At 46.9% G+C, this 17184-nt stretch overlaps 1 protein-coding gene across 6 annotated transcripts in view; it reads right to left on the reverse strand.

Annotated features, from left to right (window-relative positions):
• Nucleotides 1–16846, reverse strand: part of HEATR5A (HEAT repeat containing 5A) — an 85570-nt gene extending 68724 nt beyond the window's left edge. For 4 of the 6 annotated variants that reach the window (XM_077261057.1, XM_077261064.1, XM_077261044.1 and 1 more), the window contains exons 1-7: nucleotides 16598–16846; nucleotides 10385–10596; nucleotides 9780–9888; nucleotides 8975–9124; nucleotides 8477–8639; nucleotides 5942–6102; nucleotides 5572–5821 (exon numbers count right to left, since the gene is read on the reverse strand). In XM_077261057.1, coding sequence (XP_077117172.1) covers nucleotides 5572–5821; nucleotides 5942–6102; nucleotides 8477–8639; nucleotides 8975–9124; nucleotides 9780–9888; nucleotides 10385–10596; nucleotides 16598–16708 — 1156 coding nt within the window. In that variant the 5' untranslated portion in view covers nucleotides 16709–16846. Of the gene's footprint in view, nucleotides 1–5571; nucleotides 5822–5941; nucleotides 6103–8476; nucleotides 8640–8974; nucleotides 9125–9779; nucleotides 9889–10384; nucleotides 10597–16591 lie in introns of all 6 variants that reach the window. The other 2 variants (XM_077261053.1, XM_077261040.1) reach the window with 1 other exon arrangement.
• Nucleotides 16847–17184: the final 338 nt, after the last annotated feature.

The following is a 17184-nucleotide window of genomic DNA, read 5'->3' on the forward strand; positions in this document are numbered from 1 at the left end:
CTAGGGGACCCTTAAGACAAGGGAATGCTGGTCCTGGGTTTAATAAAAAGGCATGGAAAGCTGGGGATGCACCTATGGGCCCAGCGACTACCGAGGCAGAGTAGCAAATACCAGGGAATGAGTCACCAGGGAATGAGGCACCAGGGAATGAGTCACCAGGGAATGAGTCACCAGGGAATGAGGCACCAGGGAATGAGTCACCAGGGAATGAGTCACCAGGGAATGAGTCACCTGGGAATGAGTCACCAGGGAATGAGTCACCAGGGAATGAGTCACCAGGGAATGAGTCACCAGGGAAGGAATGAGTCACCAGGGAAGGAATGAGTCACCAGGGAAGGAATGAGTCACCAGGGAATGAGTCACCTGGGAATGAGTCACCAGGGAATGAGTCACCAGGGAATGAGTCACCAGGGAATGAGTCATGAGAGCTTCGTTGCTGGGAACTCACAGCTCTCCGTGTGCAAGCCTGCATACTGTACTATACATTCTGTAGTGTGCAGGAGCACCAGAAAATTGCAGCCTTAAGTATATAAAAAAAACAGGGAAAGCTAGTCCCTTAATGCTGCCGGGATGCGTGCCGGGGGGGGGGGGGGCCGATTCACCTTACTCAGGTTCTGAGTCCCCCGACTGGAATAGCGCTGACTTCAGCGCTGAAAAACCGCCGGCCGCAGCCCCCTCCAGAAGAAATAGTGACTGCAATGGAGGAGGAGGAAGATGGCCGCCGAGATCTCGTCTGGAACGAGAAGCGCCTGAATAGGGGGGGCGGAGCCGCTAGAAGGGAGCAAGCGGTGGGCGGGGCCTCCCGGGCTGCGGCCTAAACAGGGCCGAAGCCGGGGACTAAAGTTATGGCTTCGGCCGGCGCGCACCCGCAGACTGAGGGGAAAAGTGCCGCTCTGTGGGGACCCAGTCGCTATGGAGCCCTCCTCTGACCGTCGGAACACCCAAATCTCACGGAGCACTTACCCCAATATGGAGAGGGACCATGGCAGATGCTGCAGGTAGGAGCTGTGCCCGGGTAGATAGGCCGATGCAGGGTTGGGGAGCCTCCATCCACCATCCCTGCAGAAGAGGGGTGGAGAGGAACCGTCTGCCTCCTTCCATCATCCGCTTTTTCAGTGGTGATGCAGTGGGGGCTGCTCGGACGCCACGCTGGAAGGTGCCTCTGTACAGCCGAGGATAAAACCTGGTGGACAGGGCTGAATGTCCGGCAATAGGCCTGGCTGCAGAAGAGGATACTGAAGGCATACCTCCCAACCGTCCCGATTTCAGCGGGACAGTCCCGCTTTGGCACCGGGGTCCCGCTGTCCCGCTTCGGGCATTTAAAATCCCGAATTTGCGGCCGCCAGTGAAGCCCCGCCCACTTCCGGGACGTAGAGAGAGCCCGATTACTGTACCCGCAGCTGTTCGTTCCGTTCCCTGCCTGGGACTGTCTGCGTTGTAGCCACGCCCCCTTGAGTTGCCTCACCGCCCGCCTCCGGCTTCCTCCTCAACGTGGGCGGACTCTGAGGACACTAGAGCGGCAGCGCCAGCACCCGGACTGGTTTCTCGTGACCGCGGGAGCAGCGAGCGGGGATCTGCAGACTGACTGTAAGTGAATGTGTCTCTCCCCCTCTCCATGCAGCGCTGCCCGTTACAGCAGAGACTCTGATCTGACAGCATTAGGAGGACTGACACAAACTTTGTCTCCCCATGCAGCGCACCCCGCTCCCACTCTCCCCCTGGTACCCATCCATCGGATTCTCCACCAACCTGGTGCAGCACCCCTCTCCCCATGGTTATCGTTAAAGGGGTATTGTCACCCAAAATGCTAAATACGGCAGCAGCATGCCGACCCCTCACCCCGTTACTCACCTCTGACTCCACCGCCTCAGGAATCTTCGGTCGCACTTCACGTATGCGCACTCCGGGGGTCAGGAGGACCTGGTGCCGGGCAGATGTGCTCCGTGGGTGTTACTATGTTTTTAGCCCTGTCGAACCCATAACACAAATTACATGAACACAAAATGGTGCTCGGTGTATATCAGGGAGATATATACAAAAGGGACTTGGCCCCTATAATAATTATACCAGTAAGGCCGGCGTCACACTCGGCGTAAGACAATACGCCACGTATTATACGGCCGTACTACGGGCGTAATACGGAGAAATGTCCCCAAAATATTGATCCGTAGTCAGGGTGTGTCAGCGTATTTTATGCTATGGGGCATTTTATACGTGCCCCATCACGTGGGGCAAGTATACTGTACGCAGCATCATGTGGGGCCATTATACAGTATGGAGCATAATGTGGCCAATGGCCATTGTACAGTATGGAGCGTCGTGTGTGGCCATATTTTTTTGTTCATAATTATTGTTAACGAAACATTGTGATCAGAAGTGCTAAATGGGTGTGGCTGGGGCGTGGCTAGTTGTGAAATAGGTGTGGCCTAAAATTTGCCGCGGCGCGCTACGCGCGCCGCTGACTTTGTCCCTCTTTCCCTTCCCCTAAAGTTGGGAGGTATGCTGAAGGTAAAACTCCAGTGCTCGTCTGATAAGGGAGGGGGGAGATCGGTGCCCTTGAAGGGGCCCGTCGCCCCTAGAATCAGCTCAGGCAGTGGCTTCCCACGTCGCAGGAGAGGATACGGAGAGGTAAAACTCCCGTGCTCGCCTGTTGATGGTTCGAGGAGATCGGAACATGAAAGAATCCGTTGCCCCATTTGACCGTAGTAAAAAGTAAAACACGGAAAAAAGAGTTCTTTGGGTCTGAATAGCAGACCCGTCCGTGTGCCTCCTACGGACACTAAGCAAGAACTGGTTAGCTGGGAGCCAGCAGAGGGGTGTATACTGCAGGGGAGGAGCAAACTTTCTTTGTAATACTTAGTGTCAGCCTCCTGGTGGCAGCAGCATACACCCACGGTCTGTGTCCCCCAATGAGGCGAAGGAGAAATTAAGTGTTAACAAGAAGTTGGACAGGTGTACCTAATAAAGTGGCCGGTGAGTGTATAGTAGTCTAGCAATTGCTATTTTCAGCTTGTTATCCACAGTTATCTCTTCCACGTACCCCAGCACGCACACCAAAGGTTCTCTTGGAATTACACATCTGTATGCCCCTTCTATCCGGCTTACAACCACCAACCAAAAAGCAGTCAATCTCAGACACGACCATAACATATGAAACATTCCAGCACTATCATTCCTACCTCTAGGGCATTCCGAGTCAGATCTCAGCCCAGCTCTATACAGGACATCCGGGGATCTATACACTCTGTGTACAATGTAAAGCTGGGAAAGTCTATATGGCTCATTCAGTGATAGTTTCGGTATCCATTCTAATACAGATTCCCACGTTTCATCCTCTAAACGACCCAGCTGTCTTTCCTATTTAGCCCTCGCGCCAATCAGATATTCTAATAGGTGAGTGTGAAGTAGATCCTTATATAAAGATGAAATAGCACCCCTCGTTGTCCCCACTCCACAGATGTAGTCTAATACTAAGTCGTTTTGAATTTGGAAACAATCCCCCTCATTCTGAGCCGCAAACGCATGCCATACTTAAGGCTGAGTCACACACAACGATATCGTTGCAACGTCACGCTTTTGGTGACCTAGCAACAATCCCGCTAACGATCTCGTTATGTGTGACAGCGACCAACGATCAGGCCCCTGCTGGGAGATCGTTGGTCGATGGGAATGATCAGGACCATTTTTTGGTCGCTGATCACCCGCTGTCATCGCTGGATCAGCGTGTGCGACGCCGATCCAGCGATGTGTTCACTTGTAACCAGGGTAAATATCGGGTTACTAAGCGCAGGGCCGCGCTTAGTAACCCAATATTTACCCTGGTTACCATTGTAAAAGTTAAAAAAAAAAACAGTACATACTCACATTCTGATGTCTGTCACGTCCCCCGGCGTCTACAGGGTTAAAACTGCTTTCGGCAGGAGCGCTGTTAATGCATGCGCTGCTGCCGAGAGCTTCCCTGCACTGACTGTGTCAGCGCCGGCCGTAAAGCAGAGCACAGCGGTGACGTCACCGCTGTTACTGCCGGCGCTGACACATTCAGTGCAGGGAAGCTCTCGGCAGCAGTGCGTGCATAAGCAGCGCTCTTGCCGAAAGCAGTTTTGACCCTGTGGACGCCGGCGGGGGACGTGACAGACATCAGAAGGTGAGTATGTAGTGTTTTTTTTTTACTTTTACAATGGTAACCAGGGTAAATATCGGGTTACTAAGTGCGGCCCTGCGCTTAGTAACCCGATGTTTACCCTGGTTACCCGGGTGCTGCAGGGGGACTTCGGCATCGTTGAAGACAGTTTCAACTATGCCGAAGTCGTTCCCCTGATCGTTGGTCGCTGGAGAGAGCTGTCTGTGTGACAGCTCCCCAGCGACCTAAACAGCGACGCTGCAGCGATCGGATCGTTGTCTATATCGCTGCAGCGTCGCTAAATGTGACGGTACCTTAACTCTATGCCCACCTTTATCAGCCCCCAATTGTAAATTCAAAAAAAGCCTTCTAAGATTGATCTGGATGAATCAACCCAGAAATAACACCTGATAATCGGGCCGCCAACACCCCAGCCAGAAGTTTAACATCTGTTGTGAGCAAAGAAATCGGGCGATATGTTTCAGGCAGTCGTAAATCTTTATCTTCCTTTGGGATTACAACTATTATGGCCTCCCTCATAGAGGCTGGAAGAATCCCCCCATTCCTAGCCTCCTCCAAAACTACTCGTAATCTGGGTAGAAACACATTTCCTTATAAATTTCAGCTGGCAATCCATCTGCTCCTGGGGCCTTACCTCTTGCCATGGCTCTTAAAGCTCGACTTAGTTCTTCGTCCGTGATAGGTCCCTCCAAACTTTACCTATCCTCCTCACTCAGTCTAGGTAGGACAATACCTTCTAGAAATGCCACGTTGTCAGTCCCCGATGGGTCCACACCAGAGGAGTACAGATCCACGTAGAAGACCGTAAAGACCCTTAAGATCTCAGAGGTCTCCGACACTTTTATACCGTTAACAGGCTCTAGTGAATGTACGAATGGTGTACCCCTCTGTGCCGACGCCACCAGCGACAGCATATGTCCCGCTACCTCCCCCTCCTGGTAAAAGGCTAGTCGTTGGAACTCTCTCTTCCTCCCTGCCCTCTCCAGAAGAAGTTTATCCATATTATTCTGGGCTTCTCTTAACCGTTTCCCAGCCTCAGGGGTACCCAGTGTGGCCATCTCATCTTCAGCAATTCTCAGCCTTTCCCTTGAGACATTCTCCGCCTGTTTTGATCGCCGCTTACATCTACTGATATCCCTGAACAGCAAACCTCTCAAATATGCCTTCATCGTCTCCCTTATAGTGAGTATGTCCGAGCTGCCCTCGTTAATCTCAAAAAACTTCTCCACCTCCAGCTGTATGCCCTCCAAACCCACACTATTCAGCCAGTTAGGGGAGAGTGGAAATTTCACCCTATGTCGTGCTTGTGTCCTCATTGGCCACAATTCCACCTCTATCGGATAGGGTTTAACCTCTTTAATTCATAAATTGCAAAGCAATTTATTATCAAAGTGAAAAAGGAGGGATAACAAAAAGAAATGACCACATACCCACTGATTTCATGAGCTTTTTTATGATTTCACACATCTCTCGGGCAGCCTCCAGCTGAGCCTTCTCTCCCAGAAGTTCCCCCAAAGTGGCTCTGAGAATGTAGGAGACGCAGCGTCGAGTACAAGCGGCCTCTACTGCTGTCGGAGTTGTCTTTTGATGGGACACAATGTCTAACAGATGAGCCACGAGCACCGGGACATTTCTGGATAACCAATGGCCTCCAAGTGTACTGATAAAAATAACGTATGCCTATGGAGAAAAAGGTTAGTGAATTACAAATGAACATGTGAGAAATTATAGGTTTTCTTCCCTTTTGCTCAACATTTAATCTAACTGCTGAATGTAAAGGATTTTAATCCATGTGCGTACCTGAGTAGCTCCCAGACGCACATGGCGAGTGCTACTGCTGTTTCCTCCCAGCATGTCTCCACCACCTCGCAGAAAGCCAGAATTTCCACGCAAGAATCCAGTAGACAACAGACCAAGAGCATCTTCCAGTGAAACTCTGCGTGTGCTTTGCCTCGAGGGGGCTGTCAGAACAAAAACATTTATTGTATACCAGATCATAGGCTAAAAATCAAGACATGGTAACATGTGACAAAATTAAAATGAAATATCTCACGATTCCCAATGAAAGGCACCAGCCGGTGACTGTATGGGCACAATCTTATGGTGCGATGGAGCTTTTGGCTAGATGTCAGTAAAGTTTTAAGAAAACATTAATGGGTCCAGCATCCGAGGGTTAAAGGGAATGTGTCATCGGACCTACTGTCTAATTCAGCTTTTATGTTAGTTTTTTTTTCTTGTTAGAATTGGCAATGCTTTTTTATATTATAATCTACCTAAAAGAAAAAGTTAAAAGACTTTTCATATTCACACTTGTTGACACAGATATTCAAGACTCGTCCTTCCTGTACCTTCATGAAATATACATGTACATTAGCAACAATAGATCATCTCAGACCCTATCTTTTGCATTGAAGCATCTCATGAGTGTGTGCAGAGGTTATTGTGAAGTTAACAAGGAAAAGAAGCAAGTCCAGCTTTCACATCGCCAGTTGTGAATAGCGGATCCTGCCATTGTAACCTTCCCCCTGATGATAATGAGACTTCTGAAAAGTCTTCAGAAAAGAACAGGAAGTTAAGAGCCTTAAATAAAAATGTGTTCAATGTGGAAATTGAAAAATTTCTAATGCTTTAAGTACAGATTTGGGAAAAAACATGATTTAAACTTATTAAAGCAACAAGTCTTTATTCCATCTTCATCAAGAACAGCATTGTTTCCACATGCTCTGGTCGTGTCCGAGGTTGACTGTTTTTTGGTTAGTGGTTCTCAGCCAGATAGAAGGGGCGTATAGATGTGTGATTCCAAGGGAACCAGTGGTGTGCGTGCTGGGATATGTGGATGAGATAATTGTAGATAACACATAGAAAATAGCAATCGCTAGACTGCTATACATGGCTCGGAAGGTCATAGCAAGAAATTGGATGAAAGAGGAGCCTCCCTCGAGGGGAGAATACATCAAGTATGTGGGGAAGGTCATAGCCTTAGAAAAGGGAGTATATCAGAAAAGAGGGAAAATGGTTCTGTATGACAAATTGTGGAAGCCTTGGTTGGAATTGGGTTAGGAGGAGATTAAGGGAAAATATTCCTGAGGAGGTTTCGCCTATAAAATAATGGTATATAAATTCATAGTGAAGGACATTATATTATACTAAAGTATATAATGCTACAAGACATGTTAAAAGAAGGATGTGAGCTGTCTAAGTGGGAAAGGGGGGAGGGATGGGGATGAAGGGGGTGGGATGGGTAAAGGGGGGTTAATGCTGGGGGGGGGGGGGAATTGAAAAACACATGTGTTATTGTTAAATGTTTATTGCATTTTATAAATCAATAAAAATCTATTTGATTAAAAAAAAGAAAAAAAGAACAGCATTGTTCACACCAGTCTTGATGCGGGGTGTGCTGGAGTCAGACGCTCCGGATGCGCATGCCTCTTCATGAATCAGGAGCGTCTGACAAGTGGCGTGGGCCTCTATGCACTACACCAAAAATCTTACCTGTGAAGTACTGGCGTAGGGAATGCCACACCTTATTATGTATGAGACGAGCTGGCATGCCCCTTCTCCGCACCCCCGTCCCAGAAACTGCTGTGAAAATGTCAAAAGTCGCAAAATTTAGGTCCAAATCCGAGTTGTACCTAAATTTTGTGACTTTACAATGCTTTTACAACAGAATTATGATCTGAAAGGTTTGATGAATCGGGCCTTATGGCTTTCAAGAAAATGGAATAAAGATTTAGTGTTATAACCCTCAGATTTTTTCTTAATCTGCAAGAAGCGGTATTATAGCGGCAGCTGTGGATGTGACTAAAGGAGAGGGTATGAATTAAAGCGACCCTCCAACCCCATCATTAAATGTGACTATACATTTCCAATGTGCAGCCACCACACCTAATGGCCTCTGTTCTACTGTCGCTGCCTCCATCTGACAGCTAGGAACCCCATTTTCTTCTTCACCAAAATGAAGGCATGGAGAAAGTCTGATCTAACCCTTCCCTGCCTGTTCTCGGTGCAGGTTGGGCACTGCACACTCGGCATTGGTACCACTCCATCCACCACGAAAAGAAAGATCACAGAGGTTTAGACTTTTCACAATCGCTAACACGATTTTGGGGAAGACGACAGATCAGGGTGCTGACTTTACAGATGAAGGCAGCGTTAGCAGAAAGGAGGACATTCGTTATGGTGACTGCATAGAAATGTAGTTACATTAAAAGTTAGAGGTGGTGTTAAGTCAAGATCTATGGAATACACTCCATAATGAATGCACCTAAATGATGAACATACAAGAAAGACAGGTATTACAGACAGTGAACCCCAATACTCAGGCATATCACTCACATGTTCCATGCACAGCCCTTGCTAGGACCTTTCCCAAGAGGCGAGATACTCCCAAACGCACATCGTAGCTGCTTCCTTCAAAGGCTTTGAAGCAGAGAGAGACCAAACTCTCGAGGTCAGAGCCCGACATGAAAGATGCTTCATTTTGAAGAGCCAGTAGACACTGCAGAGAAGATTATGAAAGCAATCAGCACAACATGAAGCCATATTTTCACGCGACAGACCCACTGAAAAAACGTCAAGACCAGGTTCACATTAAGATTTGGTGTTCCGTCTATCTGCTCCGTTGTAGAAAAAGGAAAATGGGAACAACCAAAAGAAGCCAACGTGTCCTACGAGCAACAAACGCTGACCCCACTGACTGCAATAATTTCCATTTGGGAGACCATCACTCTACTTGTCAAAAAAAGCAAATGGTGCGTCATTTTTACAAGTGCGAGCCAAGTCTTATGTGAAATATTATCTAAGGATCGCTCCAAGCCTTAGAGGTACAATTACCTGAGCAGTTGCGCAACGCACAGCCATGGATCGATCTGTAAGACATGAGCGGGCAGCCTTGTAGATGTCCCGGTGACAGGAGGAGGCAGAGGATCCGAGTCCAGCCACGATCCGTTCCAGACTCAGCATTATCTCAGTGCGTCCCTGAGACTGCAGATGGGAGAAAATGACATATTCTTATAATAAAAGCCCCGAATATACTTTATCATTCTTGATGAGCGAAGGTGCTGGGATAAGGTGTTATCTGAGCATGCTCGGGTACTAACAGAGTGTCTTTGGAGTGCTCGAATAATATATTTGAGTCCCCGCTGCTGCATGTCTCTCAGATTTCGACAGCCACAACACATGCAGGGATTGCCTGTTTGTTATTCGAGTATGCCAAAGACACAAGGTTAGCACCTGAGCATGCTTGTTTAACACCTTATCCGAGCACATTCGCTCATCACTATTTACCATAAAACAACAAAGCTGGAGCGTCTTTTCTTAGGACTCAGCATATGCGGTTTCCCAAAAAAATTCACAAACAAATGGACCCTTCTGCATCTCGATCTGGGGACAAAGTTTTGGAAGTGTATCACAACGCCCTGTGAACTCTATAGCTGCTGTCGAACGCCTTATGTCCAGGACAAGCACAGATTTTGAACAATGTTCTTTTACTTTACTGCAGGTGCAGAAGACAAACTAGATGCCGTCGGATGTTCCTTTTTATTAAAAAAAAACGTGGAGAGGGGGCATATATCCCAGTAAGATCGCCATAAAGTCTGCTAAACAGGGTTGTTCTGGTTGTACAGACCCTATTACTCACCTCTGCACTTCGCAGAACTTTAAGTAGGTTGCTGACAGTGTCATTGAATGTGCTTCCTAAAAGACGGCCCAACTTATGGTAAAGTGACCCAAGACACGCAACGGCAGCGCTGCAATGAAAGAGCAAAGACATTGTCAGATCGATGACGGCGGACACTAAAGCTGACCATACACATTAGATAGCTGCAGGCTGTGCACCCCAATACTGGATTGCTCCACGTTCCTTTTTTCTTTAAAAGAGAACAATCATCTGGCGGCAAACTTATCTCCTCGCCAAACAAAACGATCGCAGACCGAATTCCAAGAGCTCCATCTTTTTGTCCATAGACATCAACTGTCATAGAACAATCAGGAGCACTGTTCCCTGCACTCACATTAGATGGTCGGCATGTCCAGCTGAAATCAGCACGATTGAATGACTTATCTAATGTGTATGGGAGTCTTTCTTCAATGTTATGGTTTTAGTGTGGAATGATGAAAATGTATAGTACTAAAAAGTTAAGAGGGGAAAAAAAAACAAACAAAGGACTTGCATGCCAAAGAGAACACAACACAAATGGCGCAGTTCCAAAATGAAGGTACGTTTCAGGATCCAGGAATACGTACAGCTTGTTGGGGAGGTAGCTGGGAGAGTCGTCCTTGCTGCGAATCAGCTCATTGCATTTATCAATGGTTTCATACACACAAAAAGGGTCTCCTGTGCTGTAAACCACGGCCAGATTGTGAGCCAGCAGCTGACGGACCGGAGGACCAGGAGACCCCATCATTATCAAACTCAACTGCTCCACCAGCTGCTTTTGATTCTGCTTGACGTCAGCCTGAAAACAACAGAGATTTCAATGAGTTAATGAGAAAATCTAACAAAGAGAAACAATATTCTAGAGCCAATACATAGAGCAAATAAAAAGAATATTAATACAGCACACTATTGTAATAAAAAACTGGGTTTTTCTCAAGTCCAGAAGGTGAAGACGGAGCCAGTTAGAGTTTGCCTGGAACAAGGTGAATGCTCCCGCACCGCTCCATACACCGAAGGACACATTACTTAGAGAAACATTTTCAGTCCGAGTGCGATCTGAAAAAATAAAAATGGATCACTCTCGGACCAATGTTATTTTATGGGGCTGTACACATGCCCGTTTTCTTTCTCGGACACAACCTGTTGAGAGGAAAAAAAATGGCCGCATGCACGAATTTGATCAGTTAGTCGCATCGCACTCGGCCATGCAAGTCAATGAAAACTTCAGACTGCACTCGGATGACATCAAGTACAGTCTGATTTCCGCAGACTCACAGAGTGGAGGTGATTCTCCTCATCTGAAAGAATTGGAGCACAGTCCATAAGAATTTGATCAGTGTCATTTGCACAATAGGCCCGATGCTCTCGAGTGAGAATCTGCGACCATGTATCCCTGCCACAAAAACCCATTTTAATACTGCATTACTTCCCCTAAAATTATCAGCAAAAAGATAAGAAAATATGTGGTCATTCTTTCAGCCCATACACAATAAGGCTTTGTTCATATGCAGCGTTTTCTGCGGCATTTATTCTGTAGCCAAAATGCTGTATTCAGAACAACCTGTTTTAAAGCATTTTCATGTTGTTTTTTTTACTTTTTTTGCAGTGTTTTGGGGTGAGGAATACATGTCTGCTTTGTCTACTGTACATGTTTAACCCCTTCATGTCTTGGCCATTTTCCTTTTTTTTGTTTGTTTTTTCATTTTTCCTTCCCCTTCTTCCAAGAGCCAAAACTTATTTCAATTTTTTCAAAATGGCCATGTGAGGGCTTGTCTTTTTCCAGGTCGGGTTGTACTTCTGAATGGCACCATTGATTTTACCATATAGTGTACTGGAAAACGGGGAGAAAAGAATCCAAGTGCGGTAAAATTGCAAAAAAAAAAAGTGCAATTTCATAATTGTTTAATTTTTTTATTTACCATGTTCACAATATGATACAACTGACCTGGCAATATGATTCCCCAGGTCAGTTCGAGTATGCAGATACCAAACACGTATAATTTATGTTTTAATTTAGAGGTGAAAAACAAAAAAAATCTGAAATTTGTATAAAAAAAAAAAAAGATTTTGCTTTTGTTGCCATTTTCCGAGACCTGAAACGTTCTCATTTTTTGAGGTCTGGGGCTGGGTGAGGACTTATTTTTTGCACCCTGAGCTGACGACTTTATTGATTCCATTTTCGGGTAGGTACGATGCTTCGATCGCCTGTTTTTGCATATTTTTGTGGCAGCCAAAAAAACATAATGGAGTTTTGATTCCTTTTCTTGCTACACTGTTTGCCAGCCGGATTGCTTTTACATTTTGACAGCACTATTATGTGTAGCAAAAATCACAATATCCTAAGAACCACTACTGAGTACAAGGAGGATCTGGATTTTTCTTTTCTTAAAAAATACAATATTACAGGTTATGAATTCTGTGATGAGATGATGATCCAGGGAACTGGTCTGATTGCTGTATGTGGCATCAGGAAGGATTTTTTTTTCTCTGACATGGGGCAATAAGCATCTGCCTTACGGGGTTTTTGTCTTCCTCTGGATCACAATGTTGAACTTGATGGACTTGTGTCTTCTTTTGAACTTAAAACTATGAAACTTCATATTGTTTAAAAGATCAGTCTGCATATATTGTGTCCAGGCTATACATTATTGTTTACATTAATTGAGAAGAAAATTGAAGCAAGAAGGGGAGATATAAGATAGATAAACCAGGATACATGTCAAGTTGCAAGGTAAAGTCACCACTGTCCCTTATCTTTCCCATAGTTAACATTTTGTATAGCAAAGCTGGGAAGGACAAGGTTAGATCCCAGCTCTGCATGGTCTTGATTAGGAGAGCACCTGTGTTTCTCTAAGCAGAGTCAAGTGTGCTGCTGGGAGTGTCCAGCCAAAATGTGAGCTGTAGCTGGAAGAGACACATGCCAGCGTCCCTCTCTGAATGGAGTGACTAGGGAGACAGTCTGCTGGATGTAGCAGAGTAGAGATGAGTGAACCAGAACTTAAAAGCTCAGGCTTCGTACGCCGGTGATAAACTCCAAACACTGACTTCTCCCGGAAGTCCGTTTTAATGTTTGAAGTTCCAGGGAAAGTCTGGGAGAGTGAATGTTCCAGTTCCAAAGTTTGCATCCCCATTATTTTCACCTTCTCTTCCTTGTCCTACTCACCCGCCCCCCACGTCCAGCCAGTACCACATCCTCGCAGAAACCTTGCACACCTAGACATTCACAGACTCTCAGACTCTCTTCTACCCCTGTCCTCCATATCTTCACTCCACGACACGGATAGCGCCACCACTTTCTATAACTCCACCCTCACATCAGCCATAGACTCAGTCGCCCCTCTCATGCATGGCAAAGTGCGACAAATCAATAGGCAACCCTGGCATAACAACCTCACCAAAAAACTCAGACAAGAAAAAAAACACGCCTGCCAGACAACTTCACCGCTTTCAAACAAGCTACACTTGCCTTCAAACTAGCCCTCACTTCTGCTAAACAGACCTATTTGACTAACCTTGTATCTTCACTATCCTACAACCCAAAACAACTGTTCAGCACATTTAACTCTCTCCTCCGCCAACTCCCCTCATCTCTTCTGAGGACTTTGCCACCCATTTCAAAAACAAGATCGACCACACAAGGCAAACCTTTACTGTTCCACCACCGCAACCACTCCATTTACCAGACCTCTGCCCTTCCCCAATAACTTCCCTCTCCAACATCACTGAAGGAGAACTTACTCGCCTCCTTTCCAAATCACACCTCACCACCTGTGCACTTGACCCCATACCTTTCCACCTGCCCCCCAAGCTCACTAACACGCTCATTCCAGCCCTAACCCATCTCTTCAACCTATCGCTATCTTCTGGTACCTTCCCCTCTGCCTTCAAACATGCCACCATCACACCCATCCTCAAAAAAGCTAACCTTGACCCAACTGCTATGCCCAGCTATCGCCCCATATCACTGCTCCCATTTGCTTCCAAACTCCTTGAGCAGCATGTCCATGGTCATCTTTCCTCCCACCTCTCATCTAACTCTATCCTTGACAACCTCCAATCTAGCTTCCGCCCCCACCACTCCACCAAAACTGCTCTGACCAAAATTACTAATGACTTACAGCCAAAGCTAACAGACAGTTCTCCATCCTTCTCCTTTTCAACCTGTCCTCTGCTTTCGACACAGTAAACCACTGCCTACGGCTACAGATTCGTTCTTCCCTCGGCATCAAAGGCCTTGCCCTGTCCTGGATTGCCTCATACCTTTCCAACCGCACATTTAGCATTTCCCACTCCCACACTACCCCCTTACCCCGCCCCCTCTCTGTTGGAGTCCCTCAAGGCTCTGTCCTAGGGCCTCTACTTTTTTCCATCTATACCCTTGGCCTAGGACAACTCAAAGTCCCATGGCTTCCAGTACCACCTGTATGCGGACGACACTCAGATCTACCTCTCTGGCTCAGATGTCGCCTCTCTTCTGTCCAGAATCCCAGAGTGCCTGTCAGCCATATCCTCTTTCTTCGACTCTCCCTTCCTAAAACTCAATGTAGACAAAACCGAACTCATCATCTTTCCCCCATCTCGCATATCCCCCCTACCTGATCTATCTATTATGGTAAACGGCATCAGGATCTCTCCCGCATCTGAAATCCGCTGCCCCGGGGTAACTCTCGATTCTGCCCTGTCCTTCAAACCGCACGTCCAAACTCTTGCCACCTCCTGTCGCCTCCAACTCAAAAATATTGCCAGAATCTGTCCCTTCCTCAGCCCACAATCTACTAAAACTCTTGTGAATGCCCTCATCTCCCGCCTCGATTACTGCAACACCCTCCTCTGTGGCCTCCCCGCTAACTCCCTTGCACCACTCCAGTCTGTCCTCAACTCTGCTGCTCGGCTAATCCACCTCTCTCCTCGCTTCTCCCCTCTGCAAATCCCTCCACTGGCTCCGAATTCCCCAACGAATCCAGTTCAAACTACTAACTGACCTACAAAGCCATCCATAACCTGTCCCCTCCCTATATCTCTGAACTAATCTCCCACTATCTTCCCTCACGTAATCTTCGATCCTCCCAAGACCTCCTACTCTCCCCCACACTTATTCGTTCCTCACACAACCGCCTCCAAGATTTCTCCCGAATATCTCCCATCCTCTGGAATTCCACGCCTCAACACGTCCGCTTATCCACCACCCTCGGATCCTTCAGATGGAACCTGAAAACTTATCTCTTTAGGAAAGCCTAAAGCCTGCAATAACCATTCTGCCGCGTCACCACCGCCAGAGCTGCCGCCTCACCAACCACCCGAGCTGCCACGTCGCCACCGCCAGAGCGGCCGCCTCACCAACCACCCGAGCTGCCACGTCGCCACCGCCAGAGCTGCCGCCTCACCACCACTAGTGCTGCAGCACACCGACCTCCTGTCTCTGCCCCATTATCCCGAAGACTGTAAGTCATCAAGGACAGGGTCCTCTCCCCTCTGTACCAGTCTGTCATTGTAAATTTGTTTACTGTTAACGATATCTATAACCCTGTATATAACCCCTTTTCACATGTACAGCACCATGGAATTAATGGTGCTATATAAATAAATAATAATAATAAGAGATCTCATGGCTAAAAAAGTAACAATTCCATAAAGTGGACGTGAGCGGCAAAGCACATCCCCTTTCATACAGTTCAACAAGATGATCAAGTTTAATCAAAAAGGTGGGGGATAACTATCAGAACTTTTTAAATTTTTTAACCAATTCATGACAGATTGTTTTACATACAAAGTTGAATTGTTCGCACGTGTCAAATCTGTGAAATATTTCAGCTTTCTGAAATATTACGTTTCTCGCAACACTTTTGCAGGTGGAGAGCAGCAACTCCAGGGTTTGGCTGTTATACAGCAATTTAGAGCAGAAGCTGGAATAAATTACAGCCCAAACCTACAGCTGCTCAGAGATTTTAAATTGTTAAACAAAGTAAAAAAAAAATGCCTTTATTTTTTTTTTCCCAGAAGTGCGAGACTTTTCATAGATTTGACTCCAACATACTACAGTACAAACGGTTTGTCTCATGATGTTTCTTCAGGAGCACGGCGCTCCTCTGCCTGTCTTGCTGACATTTCAGCTTTATTGTGGAGTCGGGCCGGTGGCATTGCCGGTATGAACTGTGCGCTCTCTGATGCTGTTATATAGAGAGTATGATCTGACTAACCCTAGGTAGCTGTGTTCACATGTCCGGTAATCATACGTTTGACAAGAATCCGGTGAAGCATTTTAGAACTGATTCGTCCATATTGCTGTCAGCAATGTAACAGAAGGATCTGTCAGCAATAAGATGGAGACAAGTGTCTTTAATCCAGCTAAAATAACATTTTTTTTAAGCTGAAACCTATAGGAAACAGATCCATTACTTTAATTCCATTGCTTTTCTTTGTATTTACTGGACGGTTATTGTAAGTGTGAACACGGCCTGACAGGCACATAGCTGAGGTGAAGATGTCCCCCGAGGGAGGAACCGCTGTCACCTGTAGGTCTCCCATGGCGCTGGGACAATATCGTCACCTCAGCCCTGGTACACAGCTCCATCTGTAACTAAGGGAACCCAGGTGGGCACAAAGTCATGGGACATCCTCAGCTGTGCCCACCCTCCAGCATCCGTCCTTGTAACCTCAGCTGCTGACACTACAACTCCCAGCACTCCCGTACACCAGTGTGTCACAGCTGCCCCCTGGGGCCAACACCACACACCATCACCGCGCCCACTGGAGCTATGACCCATCCTGCCCCCCGTACTCTCATGCATACAGACGGTTACCCGGGCGGTGGCGGGCAGCGTCCTCCGCAGATACCGGAGCCATTCTAGGACACGCAGACCCCGCTGAGGCTCTTGCAGCCCGGCCACATCCAGGAGAACAAGCCGCTCCATTTCTGGCTCCGTTTGTGTAATGTCACATCTGAACTGTGCTCGGCAGTCGGCCAGGGCCGCCAGTCCTGTTATCGGCGATCATCTGCACGACCTGTCATTCTGAACGCTCGGCCATCACCGAGTGTCCTGCGGAGCGCCGATGCCATCGATGTGGGCAGTGAGCAGGCAGTATGAGTGGATCACAGAGGGGCCACACAGTTACTATTATCACGTTCCCATTTTGAGGGTTTTTTTGGGACAAGTTGTAGTTTTGGATTAATCCATTTATTTTACCTTCTAGTGTACCGAAAATAGGAAAATAATTCAGTCCGTTCACCCCTGTGTTGTGGGCTGCATTATTGCAATGTTCATTGTGCAGTATTAATAACCAACATGGCAGTCTGATTTTATTTTAATAGCTGAAAAAAAAGATGAACTTCTTATAAAAATGCGAAAAAGAAAGAAATCAGTTTGTGTCTCCATTTTCTGAGTCCCAA

Source organism: Ranitomeya variabilis, chromosome 1, assembly GCF_051348905.1.
Source record: "Ranitomeya variabilis isolate aRanVar5 chromosome 1, aRanVar5.hap1, whole genome shotgun sequence".
Classification (NCBI taxonomy): Eukaryota; Metazoa; Chordata; class Amphibia; order Anura; family Dendrobatidae; genus Ranitomeya; species Ranitomeya variabilis.